Source organism: Triturus cristatus, chromosome 4_2 (assembly GCF_964204655.1).
Source record: "Triturus cristatus chromosome 4_2, aTriCri1.1, whole genome shotgun sequence".
Lineage (NCBI taxonomy): Eukaryota > Metazoa > Chordata > Amphibia > Caudata > Salamandridae > Triturus > Triturus cristatus.
This window is the reverse complement of record NC_140586.1, coordinates 421597914-421624776: the sequence shown is the minus strand read 5'-3', so window position 1 is coordinate 421624776 and position 26863 is coordinate 421597914. Positions and strand designations below refer to the sequence as shown.

The following is a 26863-nucleotide window of genomic DNA, read 5'->3' as shown; positions in this document are numbered from 1 at the left end:
GCTCGCCCCTAGGGCCTGACGTGTATTTGTGCTATTTTACTGTAATAATTGAAATGTAACTTATGTGTTTTGACCTCTAGTCTCATAAAAAGACTAGGAGGGTGTGTTTAGTAATAAATACATATATTTTATATATATACCTGGTGTGGATATCTTTCATTTAGGAACTCAAGAGATTAAACAAGCTGCTTTACATTCCTTCAAGACTTAGCCTGAAGGCTGCTCTCCATAGCTACCACTAGGATAGTGTTCAATAAAGGTTGTCTTTAACCTATAACCAACAAGGGGTTGTTTGGACTGGTACAAGGTGCCCACTATAACTAGTGGATAGCATATACCAGGCCAACTTCTCACACACGGCACCTTGCACTTTGACGCCCATGTACATAGGTAGAGCGTATTTGCACCTGTATGTGGCAGACTGTTGCACAGCAGTTGGATTTGCATGACAATCAATATGTTCGTACTTGCTATTGATATCTTGGTTGAGTATTTTTTAACCCTGAGCACTTTAGTATTCTTCAGAAACTATGCAGGTCTGTTTTAAGAATATACTTGAAACAGTTTGTGCCTTGTTTACTTTTTTGACGAATTTTAAAACGGTTGGTAATGTGGCCCTCATGAAACACAAAAGATAAGGACCCTCACTCGTTTGATGCACTTTCACTACTAATTCATGGACAGATTTTAGTCGTATTTTGAGGCTGGATTTTATAAGATGTTAATTTTAAATTGATGCATTTTACTGTGAACATATTTGTAAAAATGTTAAGTAATTATATAATTAAGTTTTACTTACTTACTAACAGAACTCAGGCAAGCAAAAAAAGTAGGTAAACATTTTCTCTGAAAGCTTTTAAACGCACAATGGCATTGCACTGGAGAAGACCAATGAGGGGCTAGGAGGGATATGGTGGAAGGGTTGGGGCGGAGATGGGTTAAGGGGTCACATGGCTTGCAATAAATGCGGGTCAAACCACTGTAAACTGGGGTATGCTCTATTTCGCCACATTTGCAGTTCCTCAGCCATACTAAAAGACAAGGGAACTGCTTTGTTTCCAACGGTGGAGCTTCAGTAGACTTCTGTGTCGGAAATGGCCCGCTGGTGACCATTCCACTACAGGTCTGAGCTTTAAAACATAGGAAGGCCAGCCCTATTTACGATCGGCCTTCCAATGAGGATGTTAATCTACCAAAGTCCTCATTCAGAGGCACAGCAGTCTCAGTCTGGAAGAATTCGCAATGAGACACACACAAACAAACACACACACACACACTCTCCCAATGTGTCAGGACCAGTTTCATTTTGTTTCACAGAAACAAACTCCCACTTTGAATGTTTGCTTGTGTAGAACCTAAACTTTTCATCCGGCTGGCACTGCATCTTTACCCAAGTTCAATGCCTTGTTGCGAGAGCTATATCAGTGGAAATTCCCCTACCAACGTGGTCTCACAGTGTGACAGCTGGGTCTCTGCTGGGCCAGCCAAGACATGCCTTCTGTAACCCCATTGGTTTGTCTGCCAAAAGTAAATAAAGTCATTTTTTCTGTGAAGTCTATCTTAACGCAGAACCATATTATTAATGTTAAATAATGCTTTATGACAAACTGTTGTAAAAGTTATAAATTTCAAGTGAATGTCACAAAGCAAATCACTTTGAAGGTTGCAAAAAAAGGAAAAAGAGAGATAAAGGTATGTTCATACCTCCTGAACTTTAGAGGGTTTGTACAATTATAAAAGTCTTTTGTAAATGTAAGGAGTTGTTTGTTCCTTTCAGTGGTACTAAGTGAGTTACGGGCTGACCTGCTCAGACTCTCAAAGTAGGAGTTCACATAGTACTATTGCTCTAACATGGAGTCTATCAAATAATTATGAGAGGTCAGCCATAGTCCCTCTTTGAGGCCAGCTAAGAGACATCCTGTGGTATTCTTAGCCAGCTTAGCAAAAATGTATAGAGTTGGCATAGTCTATTTTGGAACGGATTAAAGTACCAATGCGAGGGACATGAAAGATAAGCAGCAGGGCCGGCTTTAACACTGGTGGCGCCCTGTGCGACAATGTTTGTTGGTACCCCCCCAATGGCCACCTCTGCCATGGATTCCCTCACTAGCACCCTTAAACTGTGCCCCTCAAGTCTCCATAACCACGGTCTCTCAGATGCATTTAGTTTAACACATTAGACAGAGACAATCATACATGTATAAATCAGTTTATAGGAAATGTTACATCAGACAGGACTACAAGGTGTAGCATAGGAGTGACATGTCATTGATACTGGTAAGAAATATAGTGTAAGAGTCATCATTCTGGAAAAGCACAAATTCAGAATTTAAAACATAACACCATTGTTAGGGGGTTCCCTTTAATAATAAGATTTGTTTTCTACCTAAATGAACCCTTTTGGGAAGATTATGATAATGAAAGACTGTGAAAAAAACATATAGCTCTAACATATACCTTGAAGTTTGCATGCAGCTCTTTGATGACAGTTAATAGTTCAATGTTCTATATTAGGATTTTGACTTCTAAACTACAAGTTAGAAAAAAGAGCTTTTTTACAGAAGCAGTATTCCACTGACCTATTTATATTATATGCACTTTGTGATCCGCATGATACACGTTCTTAGCAGCAGGCATTTTAACCCTTTGCACTACCTTAGGACGAGTCAAAACTTCCACTAGGCAAACCTACAGTCTCTTTCCAGGAAGACGATTAATCACCCCGGAGTTATCTCGACATTTTAATTGATGCCTGTAAATTGCTGGAGGTCAGGAACAGGGCAGCAGGCGCCTTTAAAATGTTAATATACTTGTAAAAATGACGCCCCCACCCCTAGTCAGCGCCCGGTGCGGTGGCACCGATTGCACAGCACCGGGCGTCACAGCTTTCCTTCTGCCTTAGCAGCTTGTGACTAAAACTGATTTAGAAATTCATTTACAGGTGACAGTCTACCCGGATAGCAAGTTTCGGATGAGTTCATAAAGGCTGTGAGGGAAGAAGGGAAAACCAGATGCAAATAGACTTCTCAGATACTATCATAGCAGTTTATCAGCGTCCTTTTTTAAAAAGAATAAATTGATGTCGTTTCTCCCTATCATGTATGCAAGATACCTAAATCCACGTTACGATTGAAAAGTCTTCCTGGGATTTAAAGACCTGTTTTCAGTTAGACAGGTGTGTTTATTCATGAAATGAAAGGATATTCCTGGTCCCTAATAGAGCTATCAAGTTGAGGAAGAAAATGCAAATATTAAATAAGATGAGAGGAATATGAGGGTTATCGGACTCTACTAAGGGCAGTGAATTTTGAAAGGGTAAATTGTAATCCAAAGAGCTGCTCCTTTCTCTAAACAATAAGTCATGCCTCACAGCTTGAGAGGCAGGGGCCTACTTTGGCAGATGTATACAGAAATTTAGTTGATGCAAGTACGTTTGATAAGCATGCCAAAAAACATGGTAAGGGTAGATTCTTTGCAGCCATAGGACGTAAAGCTGCATGTCGAACAGGAGTTGATTATCTAGGCTACAGGGGTAAACATGATTGCAACTCAGTTGTACTGGAAGTGCATTGATCATGCCAACTGAGTGATTGCAGTCACAGGCTATTCTTTGCAAGGTCTGATGAGATAGGCTCAAACGCAAGCAATTGAGCGAATCAATGCTGCGGGGTGGAGGGAGCCGAGATTGCAAGCACCCTGTAAGCATCTGTTTGTGGCTGGTGGTGCTGTAAGATGCACCCATCCTCCTCCCCCAAAGCCTTGGGTTGTTGCAGATGCCTTTCTTTTTCATGGTCATCATCTTCGGCTTTCCTATGCACCACATTCATCCTCAGCCGCCGTGCGGAAAACAATCTAACAGTGGAGTCGCTGCCCATGCACATTACCAATCATGGAGTCTATATACCTAGTGACTCGAAAGACTTCGAAGAAAAACAAGGCTGCACCCATCCAAGCCCAACACTAGATGGCAGAAGTATGCAGAGAATGTCTATCTACAGCTACACATGCCACAAACAAATATTCATGATGTTGTTTAGATGCTAAACTTGACTTCAAGAAGCTGTGCAGTGCATCCAGTTAAGATAGCTGCTCAACAATGCCCTTCACAGTTATCTACTTGTCACATCACATGACACTGATGCCTTCACTAGTGACAACATAGATGATATAGACTATGTCACTGGGCGCAATACAAAAAATAACTATTTATGATACTTAATTCAAAATGTATGTGATATATAGAAATCCTCCTCAAACCTCAACTACGGTATTAAGCATGACAACCGAGGTAAGACAGCTTTGCAGCAAATTACGCCTCACTTGACACAGTTTGCGTGGAAAACGGAAGGTTATGGCCTGACTATTACGTGAAACATACTCATTCAAAAACACATCACCTTAGTAAAGACACCCCTGACATCTTCAAAGATACGATAGAACAAACAAATAGGCAGTTCACAAAATTACTAAAAAGCTTACTGTTCAAGAAGATAGATCACTCAGTAGACCATTACACACTACACATTGCTGTCCCTCAGCCCAAATGCCCATGCCAATGCATAGTCACGCGGGAAGGAACTTTGATGATGTTGCATAACACGGGAATTCCAATTAGAAGGAAATGGAACCACAATGAGAGCTATGGTGGACTTCTTTAACATTTCATACATATCAGCAAATTACTCTCTCCAATAGGTCGCAATAATGCAGAATACGGCAATGATATTTATAGAGAAGACTAATAAAGTGCCGAATTTAAAATAGAAAGTACTATGGGGTTAGTATCTGTGTGTGCCTCAGCATAAGTAATTGAATGAGAGGGGCCCTCAAACCAAAGGGGCAGGGCTCTGTATCAGACTATAAAGTCAAAAATATAAAATATAATACTTTTTTACTTTATTGTGCCTTAGAATACCCAGGAATACTTTTAAAATACTTCTGAAAAAAACAAGGAAGCCAAAAAAATGAACACCCACAGTTTAGAATTATAACACTGGAAGGCTGCCTCTTCCGAATTCTGAGAAAGAGAGCTTAAAGACCGCAATCAGACAGAAAGAAATTAGAATTACATTTTATGAAAAGCTAAAAATGGTTATTTTTTCAAATACCCCAACCCACGGTCGTTATTGCTTGTGATGACGTCAGTCACACACTATCAGTAAATACTGGTGTTTGGGAGTCTCCTGGGTTTAAGAATTCCACAAATATGCAAAACAAATAGCACATAAAGTAACGGAAATCAAGAAACTCTGTCAGATGTTACCTTCTAATATCTGCCTGTTTGGCCCCCTGGGTTCTTCATGGGGCGGTTCATCTAGAACAGAAGCAGAATATATCGTAAATCAATGACGTCAGTTAGCAGTCACATAATGTACTGTTATACACTCTCACTAAGAGACAGATACAGCATACAAACACAATTATCAATGTCAGATCATACGTTGCAAAAACATACCTTGTCTCCATCTTTTAGGAATAACATGCTTGATTTGTCAATGGTGCCTACCAGAATATTGCCCTACTGTTTTTTTAAACAACCAATAATTTATGATAAAACCATTTCACTCAAACAGTTGGGATCTTCGGATTATTTCGAACATTTAAAGTCACCATGTCAACATGCTTTAAAAGGATCTGCAACACCAGTTCATATGGTGTATTTGGACATCCTTTTAAAAAACATTACAACGAATCAACTGGAATACTGAGGGTAGGATTTTTTTGTTTTTAATGTGCTATGCGAGAGCAGAGCCGGCAACAACTGGCATGGCCATGTCGTGTTTGGACTCCAGCAGGTGCTCTCCTCTTGGAGTTCTGGGACTAGTAGGAAGTGTGGTGAAGCTCCCGTGAGGTCTCCTGTGCCAGGAAGTAGATTGCTCTCTGCAGGATGGACATTGAAGTGGCCAGAACTGGCTGGAGGTAATTTACTATTACTGCATTATGAGAAATGTATGTAAGAGGTGCTGTGACCCTGTGAATGTGCCTCATAATAAGGACAGATCTGGGTAAGCAGAGTAAAACAGATCGAGTGTCTGAGACTCAACCACAATCTTGGATCCCCAGAGCCTACAGCGGCTACGTTAAAGAGGGACATGAATTAAGGCACATAGAGGAGAAACAGTGGTTGTGTGTGGGGCAGTGGACCTCTCCAGCAGCTATGGCAGTCAAAGCAAAGCCAAGACTAGATACAGAGACGTGAACACCAGTCAAGGGTATGGTAGTCTCCAGGGTATGGTAGTCTCCAAATAACAGAAGATTAAAGTTGCTAGTTTCAGTATATGAATATGGTTGACTAAGAAGAACCATTTTAGAACCATCCCACCAAGCACCCAAGGGCCTCCAGGCCACATCTCCAGCCCTCAATATCTCATCATAAGGCTTCTAACTCCTCGCTGACTTGCCATCAAGCCACAGAATCACCAACAGAGCCACAGTCTAGCTTGCTCGGCAAACTTGGAGTCACATCCCCTACAGGTACTTTAAGCTGCGCTGCACATAAACATGACTCAATATTTATCTCTTTTGAATGACTTGCGCATCGGAGAGCTCTACAACACGGTCAGCAGGTTTCTTTCACGAGGGTAAGACTAGAGCATCTTGTTTTCTGGAAAAGGACCAACCATTTCCACTGACATGAGCGGCTTTCTTTAAAGGGTGGCCATATCATCCTGCTCCTATAAAGTACCTATAGAACTGCTCCATACCAAAATATTTTTAAAAGGTCACCCTGAAAATGTATAATTTCCAATTTCTACGGTATTGTATACGGTCTATCAACAGGTAACATCTCCATTAATATGTCAATGGAAACTCAGGACCTTACCCTCATATTGATTTTCTTCAATAAATCTATGAGGGTTGACTACCCATTTCAAACTCTTTCACTTCCTCAATGTAAACTCATTAAAAAACAGTACCACAGCAACTTAACAGAAACACAGTCAGTTGAACCACATTCAGTTGCAAACACGAGCATGCATCAGTGCTCATTCAGAACACATAACTTGTCTAGAAACTGAACTATTTTTACTTCTACTGATTAACTAGTCCGGTCATCTGACTTTTCCAACTACATTGAATTCCTTGCTGCTTCAACAAGAACTAAGTTAACAACTCTGTAACCAGTTCCTTGCAATTACCTCCAGTTTTCTCTATCATATGACTTGATCACTCTCAACAGGCTAATGTAATTGTCCCTCTGATTCGATGTGCCTATCAAAACTCACATCCCGACTCCTTCCTGGGGATGCAGCTGTAAGAGGCCCTCTTACAAGACAGCTCTAGGAAGGACAATACTGGTGGAAACTTACCTATGACCCAATTTTGACCACAGCTTATACAATAATGTGCCTTGAACACTACTGAAAAAAGAAATGCCCACTCAGCACAGGATGGTGAAATTACTGACTTAATACACATTTAGCCTCGGCTTATTCATCACTACAGCCAGATTCTCTCCGACTTTGGTCATTCAATGATACGCCAAGACAGAATTAACAAAGCAATATTCTAAAACAAAACGTGACTCAAAAGGGTAAATGGTAATGGAGAGAAGAATTAGTTGCACAAATGTTGCTAGTATTGAATGCCTTGTGCTCTAGCCTGGTCAAGTCTCACACACCAGCCCTACCATAGCCTCAAAACAGGCGCCTTTTCACCATTTTATTTCAAAGGTTCGGCTACTGTGAGAGGTGAAACACAGTATGTTTTGCTCAGCTGCAATCACAGCAGTTTTTTTCATATATAATTTTTAATATAACTGCATTGAGGTCATTAAATTTGTGTTAAGTATTCAAATAACACAAATATTAAATACTAGTTATAAAGCACACTAGTGAACATCCACGAGGGTAGTGAAAAGAAGGTTCTTTGTAATAGTGGGTGTGCTGAGGGATGCTCATCTCATCCTAAAGAAAAAACCGTGATAGGAATCAATCAGGGCTTCTAGTTCTTAACCTGCTCATTGTAAAGCTTCTCGGTGCGAACAAATTACGGTGTGCTTTAATGCTGCACGAGTGTTATTCCACACATTTTTAAATATGGATCTCAAATGTTAACTCTTCATATTCCACCTTTAGAATCCTACTCACCTGAACAGCTATGGCCAGGGCCATGTGCATGCTCATCATTGTGGCTGTGTCCATGACCATGAGATTCGTGACTGTGCCCGTGCCCTCCGTGGCTATGTCCATGACTCAGAGAACCGTTACCCAACGAGTGGCTGTGACCGTGCCCTGTGGATTGATAATAATTTAGATTAGTTATTTCCTTACACTACATGCTTTAAACCTTACCTCATACAGTGCCAGTTGCAAACATGTATGACTTTCAATAGTGTGCAATTCTCAAATTACTGTGCCAATGACAATGTATGAATACAGACTGTGGCTCACTCAATAAGTACAAGTTTCTGAATGCACTAAACACCGTGTCCGCTTTGGGGAAACGTAAAAAAATCGCCATGCAGCTGTGTCCTACTTACCGTTTAGTACTGTTGTCCAATGCTCTCCAAAGCAAAATGGCTTGGCGAACAAAAGACCTGCTATAGAAGTGTCCGGGATAAGGAGGGGCCCATCCAGTTTCAGCCTCCCACACGCAGAGTAAGAACAATAAATAAAAGCAAACATGATATTTCCTTAATGCAGATTGTAGCCTACATTTGTTTACAGTTCGCTGTGGCGTAACGGCAAGCGATACCTATTTTGAAGCTGGGGCAAATAGACACACAGACAGACAGACAGACACACACACACACACACACACACACACCCCTCCCCGCCCAGTGAGCGGCGTCCTCGACTGTGATTCAATTCAAATTCTTACACCACATATACTTAACACCACGATGATTATGGTGAATGCACAGAGCAGCAGATCCTGTAGGTCTCTGACGCAATGAGGCGGTGGGTGATTTCCTACACACCGTATGGAGCTTTGCAGTTCTTTGCCCAAACTGGAAGTACATCAGAGTGGCGCTTACGGCTGCTGTTGGTCGCCCAATTGCTCACACTCACAAAATGGCTCTTTCTAATGTGAAAGAGGATGAGGGTTTTACACATGTGGAGAAGACGTTTCTGAAACATAGTTTGATGATTGGAAAAAGAGACAGTCCCCCAATGGAAACAGACAGGTTCTCCTCTCACTGTGGCCATGAAAAGTGGAAATGGACTTGTGCTGTACAGGGGGAAAACTGTTTACTATGACAAAGGATGGATGCCTCTAGAAAAATGAGAGGGTATGGGGTGCCTGGCAGTGGTTTCATGATTTGAGTTAAAAATATTTGTACTCTTTCGATAACACCATGGCTTTATGAAGAAAGGTGAGATAAACACTCTATATATGATATGATGCGATATTGAATATGGCGGGAGGAGTGGTGGGATTAACTGCACTGTTTTTTGTAGCAGTTTTTTTCTTTTCAATTTGAATGTTGTCTTCAGATATGAAAAATTAAATAAACAGATTTAAAAAATATATACAATTTAACCCCTTCGCCGCGGCAGGAATTCCGCCGCGGCGCTGGGGGGGGTTTGGGGGCAGCGCGGTGGCGCTGTGCTTGTGACGGAACCGCTCCGTCACGAGCCACAGTTGAGCTGTGCTCATGACGGAGTGGTTCCGTCACGTCTCCGCCCACTGCGCTAATCGCCCGCACAGGCGGGGAATTAGCGCCGCGTGGGCTGAGCGGCCGCAGCATGACGGAACCACTCCGTCATGAGCACAGCGCAACCGTGGCTCATGACGGAGTGGTTCCGTCATGAGCAGGGAAGGGGTTAAAGCAGGAAACAGGCACACCACCCTTCAAGGACATTGAATAAAAAATTCAGGTACAGGTGCGTCCTACGCCTTCCATTGCTTGGCACTTTGTTTGGCTTCTTTAGCTGGGTATTGGTTTCTTGTTCTTCCGGGCACCAGATTCAGGTTGAGAGGGCTTGGACTATATATCTTTAAGACTGCTTGCCTTCTTTCCCCAAGCAGCAGTCATGCTATTAGCTGATGCTGGGCAATTCCGTGACAAGGTCTGAGTGCATCTGCGGTCTGTGGAAATGTCTTTCTCTAGTCCAGAGTGAAGCAATGCCTCCTGCCAGGCCCTTGCTCTCTCACACTCCACAGGGTAAAGGCTCACCGTGTCACTCCCAACCAAGGTCGAGCTCTGTGGTCCAGCTGATGCCCCAAAAGGACTTGTCTTGGCAGGTGTCCTCAGAAGCAGAAGTGGGACACCCTGAACTGCTCATGACTCCAGATCACAGCTTCCTAGACTACTGTAAGCCGGTTGTGTCCACTGCTCTTGTGCCTTACAGTGCTCAGCGATGAAACAGGGGATTGTATCTGCCCCCTGCCCAGCTGGTTTAGGGCCCACCGCAGCCTGAGTCTAAATATAGCTTAGGGCCTACCCCAGACAAGGAGTCAGGCCTCAGGTCCATCGCATAAGTGGTGCACAGGGAAGGTGCAAATCCATCGTCCCCACTATGACTGTAGTGTTTGCCCCTCCAGAGATGAGTCATGGGAAGCATGCCAACAGGCTTTCCTCCTTACCCCCTATCTCCCTCCAGGGCTCGCTGTCTTGCAGTTCTCATCAGGGGAAGTGTTTCATTGCTCACCTCCACTCCAATGGGGATGAGGCCCACAGAATGTACAGGCATGGACAAACCCCACCCCCTTGGTCAGTCTCGCCCAAGCAGCCCAGTGGGTTCCTTCTCACTCACTCGTGGGCCGCATGCAAACTCTCTCTCCCCTGTTCCACACCGGGACTCCCATCCTTTGAGATGGCAATGTTCCCCACAGCGGGCACCCTCCCTATCCGCGACACCTCTCCTCAGCTCAAAGGGCCGGATTCCCCAAGGGTACACCACTCGTGTTCACCCTGAGACTAGTCCTCTCAGACACCGTGTTTCTCCAAGAGACAGGTGGACCCTCAGGCATTGCATGACCTGGCTTCTGCTCCTCCCGTGGTGGGAGCCTGGGAAAAGTCACGGTCATCTACCATAGGCCTTGGGCTCCACTATAATTTTGTCTCTCAGTGTGCAGGCCATATGTGCCACTGCGATGACTGGTCTTCTTGGTGGAATCTGAGATCATCTGGACCTGCATTGCCCTCCGCCTGAGTGCTGGACCAAATTCCTAGTGTTTTCTTGTTTCGGAGGTAGTAGATAAGTCTATTTTGGCAGACCGGTGACTAATGACCACAGAAGCCACCATCTTGGACCACCAATTGCAATTTTTAATACATACATCAAACTCATTGAGTCCCCATCCATGATCAAGTTTTAGGATGAATAAGCTGTACAAGATCTCCAGAGCTTTCTCCCTCAATGTATGAACAATGCCAATCTATGTCCAGTTCCACAGTTCGGCTCACACATTCCAGCAGAATTCAGAAATGCCTTCTTTTAATTATTCAATGGAAGTAGTTCTGGATGTGCTAGAAAAAGTGGAGGCAAGATGACATTTTGCGCAAGAGGTTTCAGATTGAATTGAATAAGAATAAGCAGTAAAATAAAGAGAACAGGAGAACTCCCTCAAATCCTAAATATTCATACATAAACAAGCCAGTTATCCTGGAAGAAATGAAATACAACCCACAATGGACTTATCCAAATATCCCCACAAACCTCTACAATTCAAGATGAACAAGACCCTTCTGCACACCTGCCAACCCATAGTTACTAGCACCCAGTCGAGGTGTGCCTGTCACCACCCATCAAAATGTTTCCAACTTTAACTGCAGGAACACAATCCATGTGTAAAGTTAAGGTGTGCCTGTCACTGTTGCCAAACCTTGTTTGCAAAGCTTGGAATCTATTAATAACATGCCTGGATAAGCCTTTTGTTGTTCATATTCGGAGCACTCATGATTTACCCTGTGATTCTGCCTAATGGACACCATGTGAAAATATACTTGCTGGCAAGAAAGCTACAGGATGCTTTAAAATTAGGCAGTGTCAGTCTGACATACTTCAGCTAGATATCAAAAGGGAGTCTAAAACTTTGTCTGGCCTATTTTAGCCACATAGTGGTAGAATGCCTCGGCCTAAGGCTGTACTTCAAAAAGAAAAAAAATCTAGCCCTGTTTTTGGAGTGAATTTTAAACAAGAGAACTCATCTGTGCGCTAGATGGGAAAAGGAAGATGGCGAATAGAGTCCGCCGTGAGTAGCAGGCTCCCAAGAGGTCTCTCAATGCCTTCCTTTCTCACTATATTCACTGTGGAATAGCGCAAGCTGAACGAGGAATGCTGAATCCTGTTTGCTCTAAAAAAAGAGAATATTACTTTTTTAGGTGTGAATCTTAACAAAATATAACAAAATAAAACTTCAGGATAGTTACTTATCCGGATGCTCCAGCGCGACACGTGGCTATTACTCCTCTTCAGGAACAACCGGAGCTGTATTCACCGACGAAACGGTCAGCGGAGTTCGGTGATCTATTGGCCTTGTCTACCTCCTGTTTCACGACATGCCTCCTCCGAAGATTCCCATCCCGCGTGGTGGACGTCTGAATCGAAATTCTGCTGCTGTTACTATTGCTGCCGTGGCTAATACTTCAAGCGATCTGGCCGCCATCACAAGCAAGAAGAGCACGCCTAAAGTCAGCAGACCGGTAATGAGGCTATTACAATCAGGGAAGGCATCAGATTTCCTTCTTAATGCCCAAGAAGCTGGAATTGCTGAAATAGTCATAGACGCAGTACAGAATGGGCTCGGAGGTCTGCTTCACTCGGCCTGTGATCCAGAGGTGGCACCCCCTTTAAAGAGGATGGCTGTGTTCCACTCCGAGGCTGATGTCACGGTTTTGCCTGCAGTAAAGGCTGTGCAACTTCCTCAGCCACTCCAAACGGAGGTGAGTGGTGCCGCTGTTGCCTCTGTCTGCTCTGTAGACTTTGTAGATTTAAATACAACTGAAAATGTATCAACGCTATCACAGGCACACTCATTTACACAATTCCCAGCTACGAGCGGTTGCGAATTAAGTGAGCAGAGTGATACAGTTAATAGTAAGGAAACTATGTTACAGCTTGGGAGAGGCTCGGGATCTGAGTCAACAGCCTCTGAAACTGAAACTGATGAAACTACTGAGCAGGAGACTGTGCTAGAACCGCAGCAATCTCTAGTTCTGATGGATTCACTCACTCCAGATTGTGGTACAAACGCAGATGGGCACTCAACAACAACAAGTTACTAAAGTTGATAACTTAACTGCAACTAATACAGATGACTCACTTGGTTATCTATGTACAGACTCGGCTAACCTCTCATCTACTAAAAAGAAAAAACGCAATTTTAAAAATACTAAATAGGTAAGGTCTTTCAGTAAGGCTCCTGAAACTATAAGGCTGATGCATCAACAAGGCAATGTACTGGTCTCACTACATTCAAAAGTTAAATCTCAGGACACCCCTTTACGTAAATGGGTGACCTCGAAGGGAGAAGTTAAAGCTATCATTTCGAGACTATCTGGCTCTGGGTTGGCCTTGATGCCTAATAGCGGTCAAAATATTTCTCCTCTGCAAGCTCCTCTCCACGCTACATCGCAACATCCATCGAAATAAACTACTTTGTTCGATGGCCCTCCTACTGTTTACCCGATCTGTTCTACGCAACCTGCACAAACCACAAGGGAGGTATCTAAGCCAATGAGTAGCGGCTTAGCAGTAAGTACACCCATAACTGCATTGGGGATAGCGATAACACCAGAGCCAATGATAGAGCCCTCGCTAAGCTCAATTCTGCAGGTACTATCAGTTCAAAGAACAGAGGCGCTAGATCATTATATACAGCTCAGGGCGGATAATTCTATGATCCAGCAGTCACTAAATACAGTAACTAGTAAGGTGGCCGTACTCACCAGCGATGTGAGGGAACTACAGCAACGATTGACTGATAATGAAGATGCGATATCACACACTACTAATCTGGTTCGTGATCATGACAGGCAACTTATAGCTTTACAGGAAAAAAATTGAAGATTTGGAGAACAGGCAACGCCGCAATAATTTGAGGGTATTTGGGGTCCCGGAAGGTATAAAAGGCTCTGACCCACAGGCCTATATGGTACAACTATTTCAGAAGGCATTCCCTGACCTTGCCGATTGGGACTGGGACTCTCAAATCCAGCATGCTCACAGGAGGCCGATTTTTCTTCATCAGTCAGAACAGTCAAACCTACATCGCCCACGACTGATGCTCATTTATATAGGCAATTTTCTACTACGCTAGGCTATTGCTATTAAAGTCCGACCTACTTCACCGGTTGTATTCGAATCATGCTCTATTGTGGTCAGATTAGATTTATGTAAAGCTGCTATGGACGAAAGATGGAGGATGCAACAGCTCATTGACTCTTGGAAGGCGCTTGGCACCCTGGTTTATCTCCAAGAACCGGCCTGATTGAAGGTGATAAAGGATAGTCCCTCGCAGATCTACTATTCAGACCATGACGCAAAACTAGCACTTTCAAGAATGCAGCAGAATTCTAAAGAATGCCAGGAATAGACAACTATTGGTGTTTTCTTCTCTGTTACTTCATGTTTTTATTTTTTTGCTGGTCTACTCTCTTTTTTGTATCTACTGTTTTACGACTTTCTAATGGACTATGCAGCTACTAATTATAGTAGGGAGGCTCGAGGGCCCAGGGCCCTGCTCCTCTAGGCTGTCTTAGATCGACAGCAGGTTAGTGGGGGTGATTCCTTTTCTTGAACACTGGGTGGGTGGGAGGGGGTAGTTCCCGAGCTTTGAGTTGGGGTCGTTCTTTTTTGGGGGTTTACTTATGCTATGCAGGTGTGTATTTAGGTTTTAAAGTACAGAGGGTACATATTATACTAGTTGTAATTAAGATAAATAGTGACGTTCAATGTATTTATATAGCAAGTTTATTTTTTCTAATGCTTGTATTTAGGCCATTGTTGGACCCGGCCTCGTGGCGTGGTCCCGAACCCTCCTACCAGACCAAACGGGGGCAACCCCAACCCTTCGAAGCCCCCCGAGATTGTACACCGCTACCCGCATCAGCCTTCGCGACGCGGCCCGCCCGGGCCTCGGTCCCCGCGAAGCCCCGACATCGAGGCGCCAAGACCCAACCCAAGGGGGTCGAGTGGCCACTCCACAGATCCCGGAGGAGGGGAGTTTCGATGGGGCCTCCCGCCGGCCCCCGACGCCTGGGTCCGATCGCCCTCCGGCCTCCCTGGGCGATGGCTCCACCCCCCGCTGGGTGTCTGGACTCTCTCATCCCGGCCCCTCCGGCCCCTCCGGCGCGAGGGTCCGGACATCAAAGGGCTCCAGCCATATATCTGGGGCAACCCACAACCAGGACAGTAATTGTATCCTGGAGTCCAGAGCCCTGCTGATCGGATCGCGGCTGACCCTACGGAGAGAGACTCATTACCTGGAACTGAGAAACTCGAGCCCTGCTGACTGCGTCGCGGCTCCCCCTTGCTGAGAAGAAGACCCTCACGGAACATCAGGGCCCTGCTGACATCGTCGCGGCCCGACCTCGCTGAACTAACTATCGGAGGCCCTGCTGACCTCGTCGCGGCTCGACCTCGCGGAAGCAACCACCGGAGCCCTGCTGACCTCGTCGCGGCTCGACCTCACCGAAGCGACCCCTCGAGCCCTGAGACGACGTCCCGGGCCGATACGGAGACTGTCCCGCTACCCCCGTTCCTAACCCAACCCTGAGACTCTTTTGGATCCCTTGATCCGCCTGTAAATATTGCCACGGAGACCTACCCTTAATTCTGATAAAAGACTTGTGAGCATTGATACCCTGGTTGTGTCCCTTTGTGGTGGGGGGGGATTACTTGGCTGTACGATCCTAGGAGAAGGACCTCACCCAGGAGGCTTCTCAGCGGCGCTCGGCTACTTCCTTACGGAACGGTGCCTCTCGGGGTGGTCAGTCCGACACCATCTGACTCCCCGGAGGTCGCCCTTCTAACATCCATCTTTTTCTAATAAACTTTCAAAGGATAAATGTCTGGGGAAAGGCAAAAGCTTTGCACAGTATGAGTTGTTATGCGTCTTATAATGGAGAGAATTTGGTGTATTTGTTGGAACGTAGCGGGGCTGAATTTGTCATCTAAACGTCAGCTGGTCAGGGAAGAGCTTAAACTTTATAGACCTCATTTGGTAATCCTTGAAGAGACACATCTGGCCTATAAGGATAGAGGTTTGCTCAAACAGTTAGGTTTTGAAATAATGGTATGTACTTCACAGAGTGCTGCGATTAGAGGGGTAGCGATACTTAAGGTGCTGCGATTGGAGGGGTAGCGATCATTAAGGTTAATCGGCTAGACTGCAAAAAACTTAAAACCGCTTCCGATCCAGGTGGCAGGTGGGCCTTGGCACAATTTGAAGAATATAATAAAAAATATTTATTTTGTGCGGTTTATGGTCCAAACTCGGACGATCCTACCCTGTTTAATAAACTAATGTTAGATTTGTTTGATTGGCAAGGAGAAATAATTATTGCAGGGGACTTTAACTGTACTCTAAACTAAGACATCGATTCAACTAATAGGTGATTTTCCTAGAATGCGGAGGGTTCGTGAGTCAATTTTTGAATTAGCTCGAACTCATGGTTTGACAGACGCATGTTGGATGCTGCATCCTACTCTGCCAGATTATACATCTTATTCTGCGCCCCATCGACAATATTCAAGAATAGATCTGGCTTTTGTTAGCATCAGTATGTTATCAACTGCTCAAATAGAGGTTTGGCCACGAATAACCTCTGTCTTGATAAGCTTAAAGCTAACAAGTGCAAACAAGAAAAAGTGATCTTTTCGTTTCCTAGATACCTATTGGCTGACTCAGAGTTTATAGCATATACTCAACGGAGTCTTACGGAGTTTTTGTGGTGCAATAATAATACTGCTTCACCTGCCATAGTATGGGATACAATGAAAGCTTACATACGCTGCACCACTCAACAGTATATCTATCAAATAAATAAAACTTAGCAGAATAACACGAAACTAAGTTGTGATACACTAACACGCTTAGAAATGATGCATGCGGAGGAACTTAAGGCTAGCGGCCCAAACAGCGATTTAATATATGCCTCTTTAATTGAGACACGCATACTTTTGAACAGGAAGCTTAAGGAAAAGATTGCAGCTGCTTTTAACAAAAGCTGATCATATCAATATGAATATGGGGACCAGGTTGGGAGGATTTTGTCATACCAGATTGCGGATAAAAAAATCTAAAACGCGGAAAGATACCATAAAAAGGTAGAGATAGCAGGCTACATACATCTCCCAACTCAATTTTAGAACAATTTACTCAGTTTTATATGGAACTTTATACCCTCCCTGGTAATATTGATAAAAGCGCATTGGACAGATACTTACAACGTGTGGAACTCTTGTCTTTGAGCCGCAGCAGACTATCTTCAACAAGATATCACTGCTGAAGAAATAGTATCTGCTATAGCCGCGCTGCCTTCTGGCAAGTTGGCAGGTGATGATACTCTGCCAATAGAATTTTACAAAACCTTTACAAATTCTATCCTTTCGTTACTACAAGATGTTATATACCAGATAGGAGAAGGTGGGGGAAGCTTCCAAGTCCTGGGGTATGACGAATATTGTTTTATGCCTTATAAAGGTGAAATCAGCTGAAGAATGTGGGTCTTACTGCCCAATATCCCTGATTAATTCTGACGCAAAAAAAATTGCCACAATATTGGCTAACCGGTTAGCGCCCTCCATGCCGGATCTTGTATCTGATCACCAGCAAAGGTTTATAATAAGTAGAGATACTACTGCACACGTAAATAAAGCTATAACAGCGTTTGATATTGCTAATAAAACATCTAGTAATTTAGGGATGGTCCTTTTAGATACTGAAAAAGCATTTGACCGTGTTGTATGGGGTGCATTATGGGCAATATTGATTAATAATAGGCTATCGGGTCGTTTTTTGAGGTGGATTTGTTCGTGATACATCAACCCACAGTCTAAAGTTTTATATACCAACTTGCACTTGGCCTCTTTTTCGATACGTCATGGCACTCGGCAGGGGTGCCCACTTTCCCCCTGCTGTTCGCTCTATATATATATATATATCTATATATAGAGCCATTTGTTAATGCACTAAACCGGAATACTCGCATTATTCCATTTAGTAATGGGATGTGTCAACTTCAGACTGTTGTGTATGCCAATGATATTGCGGTATTACATCCGACCCAGTATCAGCACTGAGTGCAATTCAGGAAAAAGCAATAGCTTTTGGCTATTTTTCAGGCTATAAACTTAATTCCCATAAAACTCAAATTCATCATAACTTGGATTTGTCTGTTCCTTTAAAAGGAGGATGTGCTGTTGTAACTTACTTGGGGGTTTGGATATCTGCTAACATTGAACAAATTTGGACACTTAATTATGAACCACTACTCCATTTGGTCACACAAAAATTAAAGAATTGGAACAAACTTCCTATAACTATTATTGGTAGGAATGATATCATAAAGATGTCAATTTTACCCAAGTTTTTATATTTGTTCCGAGCTATCCCTATACGTGTCTGCGACTACTATTTCCAAAAATTGGAGGGTGTAATCAGTAGCTTTATTTGGGGCCATAAGCAAGCACGCCGTACGATACGCTCTCTCAAACTTCCCTATAAGCTGGGCGGACTACAGCTCCCTTATCTTAAACTTTATTTTTGGGCAGCATTTACCGGGCACCTGCAAAGCTTACTAACAGATAGACAACCATATTCTGGCCTCTCTCTAGCACTGCTTACAGACAGCAAAATGTTTTTGGATTAATGATCCTAATTACTACAAAAGGGTCAGCTTTAAGACCATTAGAGATATGGTCCGCATATGGCAAGAAATTCTCGATTATTGCTCACTCACTCCCAAAGATCTCACACAGCACGACTATTTCAGATTATGGAATAACCCAATTCTCCCAAGTATATTTCAATATTTTACTGCTTGTAGATGGGCAAGGTGTGGTATTGAACGGCTCGGACATCTCTATGATGCTAATGTCTTCCGCACCTTTGCGTCAGTACAATCTACTTTTGATCTCCCACAACAACCTTTTTTAAAATATTTACAAATTAGAGATTATTTTCAAAAATCACAACGGGTGCTGCTCCCTCATACACACAAATTATTGACATATTTTTTAAATCTTTCGTTAAAAGCTAGAATAAGCTCAATATATCTCCAACTTTGCAGATTCAAAGGCGATGATACTGGTCGCCTGGCTTCCAAATGGCGCGACGTTAGATATTATCACGGACGCTTCTGAGATAGTCTTTGCTTTAGATACTTTAGATAGTTCTAAAAACTTAAAGCTGCAACAATTTCGAACTATTTGTATGCTCTATGGTACCCCTGAAAGGATTAGTAAATGGCAGCAAAAAGAATAGCGGAGTTGGTGATGGTGCAGATAGACCATGCTGTCCCAAATGTAATCTTATGGCAGCTAATATTCTTCATATGTTCTGCACCCGTCCTATGCCGTCTGATTTTTGGGAGAAAGTCACACAGTTTATTGCTCAATGCTTGGAGTCTGATTTATCGTTTACTAACAAAGAGATCATGCCCAGAAATAAGGAGATTGAGAATCATGCCATGAGAAGCTTTCTTTCCATCGCACTAGTAGCTGCACGTCTGTGTATAGCTAGGGTGTGAATTATGCCCGATCCACCAATTTTCTTTGAATGGTTGGCTCCCATGAAAGACATGTATGAGAGGGAGCGGGCATTGGCCAAATCTAGAGCTATACGCTCAATGCAAAAGTTTAACCGCATATGGAAATTTCTCCTGTGATTTATGTGATCCCCCAGACATACATAGTTACTTTTAATGGGTTTTTTTCTAGCTTGATATGATTATTTGATATATGCTTACAACTATTTGCTATGGCTTATGTTTATTAATGGTTATGTACCCTCGGTGTTGAAAAATAAAAAAATGTAAAAGGGGAGAACTCGTCTGTGCTAGTGGGAACAGAGGCCGAGGAGGTTTGTAAAGTGGATCAAACATTTTACAAGTAAGGGAAAGGTTAACAAGCATTTGCAATGCAATAGGTCTCGCATTAGGAAAGTTTGAGCTATTAGTATTGTAAATGCCAAATTTTCTATTTATGTGTTGGTTTTGAAAAAAGCTAAATTAATAACTTTGTCATTTACAATTCCAATAGTTTCTCAAAATCTACTGATGCGTTTTAGAAACACTTTGATCCTGTAATGTTTGTGTTTTTGTTAAAATTTAGAAAAGGCACCTACTGACATCGTACGAACTAGGGGGCAGTGTGTAAGAGGGCAGTGTGTGAGGGGGAATTGTATGAGGGCACAGTGTGAGTGTGTAAGGGTGCTGGCTGTGTGTGTGTGCGGGGTGTAAGGGTGCAGTGTGTGTGACCTAAAGTACTGTGAGTGGGTAATGTGTGAGAGCAGTGTATGAGGGGGCAGTGTGTCAAGGGGTCAGTGTGTGAGGAGGGGTCAGTGTGAGTGGTTTGTGTGAGGGGCAGTGTGTGTAGTCTGTGTGAGAGGGGGCAGTGTGTGTAGTCTGTGTGAGGAGGGGCAGTGTGTGTAGTCTGTGTGAGGAGGGGCAGTGTGTGTGGTCTGTGTGAGGGGGCAGTGTGTGTGGTCTGTGTGGAGGGGTAAGTGTGAGTGGTCTGTGTGGAGGGGTAAGTGTGAGTGGTATATGTGAGGGGGCAGTGTTTGTGGTCTGTGTGAGAGGGGGGCAGTGTGAACTTTGTTCATTTGTTAAATAAAGTTAAACAAAAATTCTAATTTAAGCACAAAACACCTAGCACCAATAGACATTAACCGACGAAAAAAACCAAAAATCTACTGATGCGTTTTAGAAACGCTTTGATCCTGTAACATTTGTGTTTTTGTTAAAATTTAGAAAAGGCACCTACTTACATCGTACAAACTAGGGGGCAGTGTGTAAGAGGGAAGTGTGTGAGGGGGAATTGTTTGAGGGCACAGTGTGAGTGAGAAAGGGTGCGGGCTGTGTGTGTGTGTGGGGTGTAAGGGTGCAGTGTGTGTGACCTAAAGCACTGTGAGTGGGTTATGTGTGAGAGCAGTGTATGTGGGGGCAGTGTGTCAAGGGGTCAGTGTGTGAGGAGGGGTCAGTGTGTGTGGTTTGTGTGAGAGGGGGCAGTGTGTGTAGTCTGTGTGAGAGGGGGGCAGTGTGTGTAGTCTGTGCGAGAGGGGGGCAGTGTGTGTAGTCTGTGCGAGAGGGGGGCAGTGTGTGTAGTCTGTGCGAGAGGGGGCAGTGTGTGTGGTCTGTGTGAGGGGGCAGTGTGTGTGGTCTGTGTGAGGGGGCATTGTGTGTAGTCTGTGTGAGGGGGGCAGTGTGTGTGGTCTGTGTGGAGGGGTAAGTGTGAGTGGTCTGTGTGGAGGGGTAAGTGTGAGTGGTATGTGTGAGGGGGGTAGTGTTTGTGGTCCGTGTGAGAGGGGGGCAGTGTGTGCGGTCTGTGTGAGGGGGCATTGTGTGTGGTCTGTGTGAGAGGGGGGCAGTGTTGGTTAGTGACTTGTCAGTAAACTGTATTTCTATTTTCTTTAAAGGCTGTATTAGTATTGAAAATACACAATCTGACACTGGCTCACGTAAATGACTGCAGTGCCTTGGAAGTAAACTGTATTCTTATTTATTTGAGGGTGAGGGGGTGCAGAGTGTGAGGGGGCTAATGTGTGTAGGGCAGTGTGTGAGTTGGCATTTTGTGGGGTCTAATGTGTGTAGGGTAGTGTGTGAGGTGGCAGTTTGGGGGGTCTAATGTGTGTAGGGCAGTGTGTGAGGTGGCATTTTGTGTGGTCTAATGTGTGTAGGGCATTGTGTGAGGCAAAACAGAATAAAAGGATAAAAGTGCTGTTTGTAGAGAGAGTGATTTTTTGTTTGTTTTGCATGAGAATGTAAGCAGGAAACTCAGACAAAAGCATACGTGTTTGGATGCGTAAAGCAGAACACAGAGGCTGGAAACTATTGAAGACTAGGGCAGAGAGCAAAACACAGAGGCGAGACAGGATAAAAGTGCTGTTTGTGGAGAGAGTGATTTTTTTTTCGCATAAGAATGTAAGAAGGAAAGGAGACAATGAACGTGTTTGGGTGCGTAAAGTTAAATAAAAAAAAAACATTCAAAGTAAATAAATATAATAGACGCATGCAAAACTCATAGGCACAAGGTCAAGTAGTCAGTCGCACAAAGCCGAAAATCAGAAAAAGATGCGAGAAAGAAAAGGCGGAGAGAACTACATGGAAGAGGAGAGACGCGTCGGCGGTTAAAAGAAAAAAACATTCAAAGTAAATAAATATAATAGACGCATGCAAAACTCATAGGCGAGAGGTCAAGTAGTCAGTCACACAAAGCCCAAAAAAAATAAATGCGAGAAAGAAAAGGCGGGGCGGAACTACATGGAAGAGGAGAGACGCTTGGGCGGAGAGGAGTGCTGTTTGTAGAGAGTGATTTTTTGTTTGTTTTGCATGAGATTGTAAGCAGGAAAATCAGACAAAAGCATACGTGTTTGGATGCGTAAAGCAGAACACAGAGGCTGGAAACTATTGAAGACGAGGGCAGACAGCAAAACACAGAGAGGCGAGACAGGATAAAAGTGCTGTTTGTGGAGAGAGTGATTTTTTTTGGGCATAAGAATGTAAGAAGGAAAGGAAACAATGAACGTGTTTGGGTGCGTAAAGTTAAATAAAAAAACATTCAAAGTAAATAAATATAATAGACGCATGCAAAACTCATAGGCATGAGGTCAAGTAGTCAGTCGCACAAAGCCGAAAATCAGAAAAAGATGCTAGAAAGAGGGGCAGGGCGGAACAACACGGAAGGGGAGAGACGCGTGGGCGGAGAGGAGCCTGTGAGAACGCGTGGCGGAGATCAAAGAAAAGGCGTGCGACCATATGGAGAGTGAGGGGGTGTGCAGCCTGGTGAGCTGAATGCGTGTGGCAACAGAGGGAGAGCGCGGCGCGCGCGCCCGAAGTGTCTGGTAGAAAATGGAAGCTGTAAAGAATGCGCGTGGTTGTGGCAGTTGTTGACAATGCGCGTGATTGTGCTCACATGAACTGTACGCGATCCGCAGCTAGGTAGACTTTTCGGACTGCTTACTATAATCTCGCCTATCCATCCCTGCGGGATAGAATAGGCGAGACCTAAAAATGACTCCCTGTCTTACTTTTTTTAGGTCTCGGCTAGCGAAGGCTGCGCTTGCGCAGTCTCGCTCGCGAGATTTAACGTTTTAGGAGTGGGGCTTTAACCCGCCCCTTTTTTCCCTCTTCTCCATTGGCTGGCCTCTTAAATGCTGGTCAGCCATTGGAGAAGAGCTTTGTCTCTTCAAACAAGCCCCGTCTTTTTCGGATTCGGGGGCGTGTTTTTTCGATTCTTTCGGTCCTCTGGAATGTAAACATTACAGCCAATGGCAAGAGGAGAGAAAGAAAAACACGCCCCCGAATCCGAAAACGGCGCTGCGTTTCTCCGAGGCATTTCTGCTTGACCTCGGAGAAAGGCAGCGGTGTTCATGGCTTAGCTTAGGGAATTTGTGATGTTTCGGGTTTTTCCATGCCTATTCTATTAACGCGGCCTTTTACCGTTATAATAGTGTGCCGTCTTGCCCGATTCAAAGTCCAGTTAACTGCAGTTGTATTTAATTAATATTTAGATCATGAAAGCTGTTCTAGAATGTTGAATGCGAAAAAGATGCTCGCCAAATAACATGCAAACGTCAGCCTGCGAATAACATATTGGCTGAATGAGATGCTGTCAGCATTACGTAATAAGGTGGGAAATAAGATGCTAATTTATGCTCGGCCGCCGGATGGTGCAATACACACATTTGTGAGTCTGGCACATTTCATGTTCCAGTTTGCAAAATATTTAATCCTGAATCGAAGAGCACTCACTAGCTTGTGTCGTGGAGCTGTTGTTGCACTTGTGCCACCTATAGCAGCCCTGGTCCGGATGCGAGTTTACACTGCAACCCGTCCACGCATCTCGTGAGAACCGCTCTTCCTGTCGCGGAGCGCTGTAGGCTGCCCGCACAGCTCTCGAGAGATCAGCCCGGACCCATCATGGCGGAAGGTATTGCTTGCTTGTTCAGTGTGCGCCAGAGCCGGGTTTCAGGGGGGTGGTGAGAGGGTGCCTGTGGTCCTGTACATGCACCCAACCTCCTGGGGGTCACCCGCGTACCATTCCACGGTGAGCAGCTGGGTTAAAAGCCAACTATTTTACGTGTACTGGTCCACGCCCTACTGAGGCTGGAGCCGGCTAAGCTGTCATCTCATAAATAGTGCTGCTGACATTTGTTATCGATATGTCTCTCTCACAACTTTTACACTTGTGCTTGCATCCTCTCTCCCAGCAAAATACAACTACTATGCCTTCAGCAAAACCTGAACTTGCCAGTTACAAACCCTGTAGTCTCAGGAGATGATAGTATGGCTTTATTCTTCGTGGTCCGCATTCCGATCTTACTATATTTTTGTAAAATCCAAGAGGCATGTTTTGCCTCTGGCAGAATAAACATTGCAGTGTCTCTCACAACAGACTTGTGCACAATGTTTCAGTTGTTTTTGCGTGGCCTTTATTACCTAGGAGGATCACTAAGTGTATTTTTCTAAAACTGTATACTTATGATTGATGTTTAATGTTCTTCCTAGAGAGAGATCGGAGTTTTGTCTAGTGGAAGTTTTGACTCCTGGAAAGGTAGCACATAGGGTTGATGTGCCTGCAGCAAAGAACATGTACCATGCAGATCACAAAGTGCACATAATGTAAATAGGTCAGTGGGCTACTGCGTGTGTGTGTGTAGGTGGCTCTATTTGTGTGTGGGTTGCTCTATGTGAGTGGCTCTGTGGGTGGCTCTGTGTGTGTGGGTGGCTTTGTGTGTGTGGGTGCAAATGCAATAGGTCTCGCATTTGAGAGTGATTAAGCTATTGACTTTGTAAATAACAATGCCGTTTCTTTAAATGTTTTAAAAACAAAAACATAAACAAAAATAATGTCATGAGCAATGTCAATAGCTCTAACTTTAACAATGCCGAGATCGTTGCATTGTAAATGCTTGTTTCTAACTTGTTCCCTATGCCAGAAAATGGGAAAAGAGCAAGTGTCATGTGGGTAGGATTCACACAATTTGTTATTCTGATTTGCATAAAAAATGCATAAGAATTTGTTCAGGCTAATCGAACCGCCACACACTGCCTAATTTAAAAAGATTTTTTTTAAATCACAAATAATTAAAGATAGCAATTAATCCAATGAATTTCGAAAGCAGGCTTTAACCAGAGAGATAGGTGTAAATTAGGAGTGAGCTCAAATGAGGGAACAATTACTTTGTCAACCTGTCAGTTATCACATAGGCCTGATGCCAACTCATTCTTTCAGTCAGAAATTAACTTCAAACATTCATCCAAAGAAAGAACAGTTTTGTTAAGAGGCCATAAAATGTGTTCTTCATTGTTTTGGCGATTTAACTGTGCGCATATTTTAACATTAGATAATATGATACTGATATATTAAACTATAACTAAACTATCAAATATATTTAAAAATACTTCTTTGCTTTTAAACTTTATTACAAGGTAATGGCCAGGATCTACACCAGTGACCTTGGGGTACTTTCCATAACGCACCTAATATTAGATCTATTTGTCCAACCAATGGACCTTTTAGCACAACAAACCCTCCCTCCCCCAATTCCCCGAAGGATGAGCACGTCATGTAAGAGATGAAACCATTGTTTAGGGACAGACATTAACAGGTAACTATTCCTCACCAGCACGGAACGGGCCAAAAAACCTATGTTGTGCTCCTCCCCAAATATCTGCCAAGCTTCCTTCCATTTTGCACGGCTTCTCCACAACATCCAAGTTGCACTCATCTCCCCTTTCATGCCCCAAGTCTTATTTACTGCACCTCAGCTCTCGCCTCTCCAATCTGTAGCTTCCACTGCCCAGCGAGAACCCTTGCCACGCCATCTTCTCTTCATCCTGGTTGTGCCTCGACTTCATGTTGTGGTCTGCACACAGCCCCAAATTCTGAATAGCACCTGAAACTGTGCCATGCAGCAGTGTAACATCCTCATTACTGTCTCCTACTGTGGGCTGTCATTGGCTTCGACATCTTAAACATCAGCAGAACAAATCAGCCCCTGGAGCATGCTTCTATCTCTGTCCTGGGGATACAACGGGGTAGGAAGCAGAAGGGTCTACAATGCTTCAGATCATGTGCTGTCCCTTCTGGGGACGTCAGGGAATTCCCGGATGGGAAAGCAAATAACCTTAAACTTTACCGATGAACTTACATCGCTGCTGCAATGAATTGGCAAACACTAGTCTAAAGATATTATCGGGGTAACTATGGTCAAAAATTGCCTTAAAAGAGAAGAAGTGGCTAGTCTCCACACTTTGGTGATATTTTCACTACTGGGCTGCCTTACTTTATTACCTACTGAACCACATTGTTCTAAGAATGCTAAAAACTTGCTAATTCATCGGCATGATAGAAATCGGACATTTACGAAGAACCGATATGAGATGATGTGGTGGGTGTTCAAATGTACATCTGCCTTGAGGAGCAAAAGCTTGATAAAACAAGCATTGGCATAGCCAATAGGTATCGCCTTTGGGACCTTATAAGTGTTTAGTCATGCAACAGTTGCATAACTAAATACTTATAAAGGTCCCAAAAGCGAGACCTATTGGCTATGCAAAGCGGCCCTGCAGCCGCGAAAGTGAAAGTGATCGCGATCAAACATCAAAGCGGCCGCGGGGCCGCGAAAGTGAAAGTAATCGCGGTAAAGCGCGGCGCGCGCACCCTCGCACATGCACTGTAGCTCTAGGCTGGCCTGGTAGCACTTTTTGGAGCCCTCTCAATAAGTCTCGCCAGACCAGCGCATG

General features: G+C 43.9%; 1 protein-coding gene across 1 annotated transcript in view; it reads right to left on the bottom strand.

Moving 5' to 3' along the window:
- Positions 1-26863, bottom strand: part of SLC30A7 (solute carrier family 30 member 7) — a 225300-nt gene that overhangs the window by 125335 nt on the left and 73102 nt on the right. The window contains exons 6-7 of the mRNA XM_085601904.1: positions 8091-8234; positions 5264-5314 (exon numbers count right to left, since the gene is read on the bottom strand). Of these exons, the coding sequence (XP_085458030.1) occupies positions 5264-5314; positions 8091-8234 (195 nt within the window). The remainder of the gene's footprint in view (positions 1-5263; positions 5315-8090; positions 8235-26863) is intronic.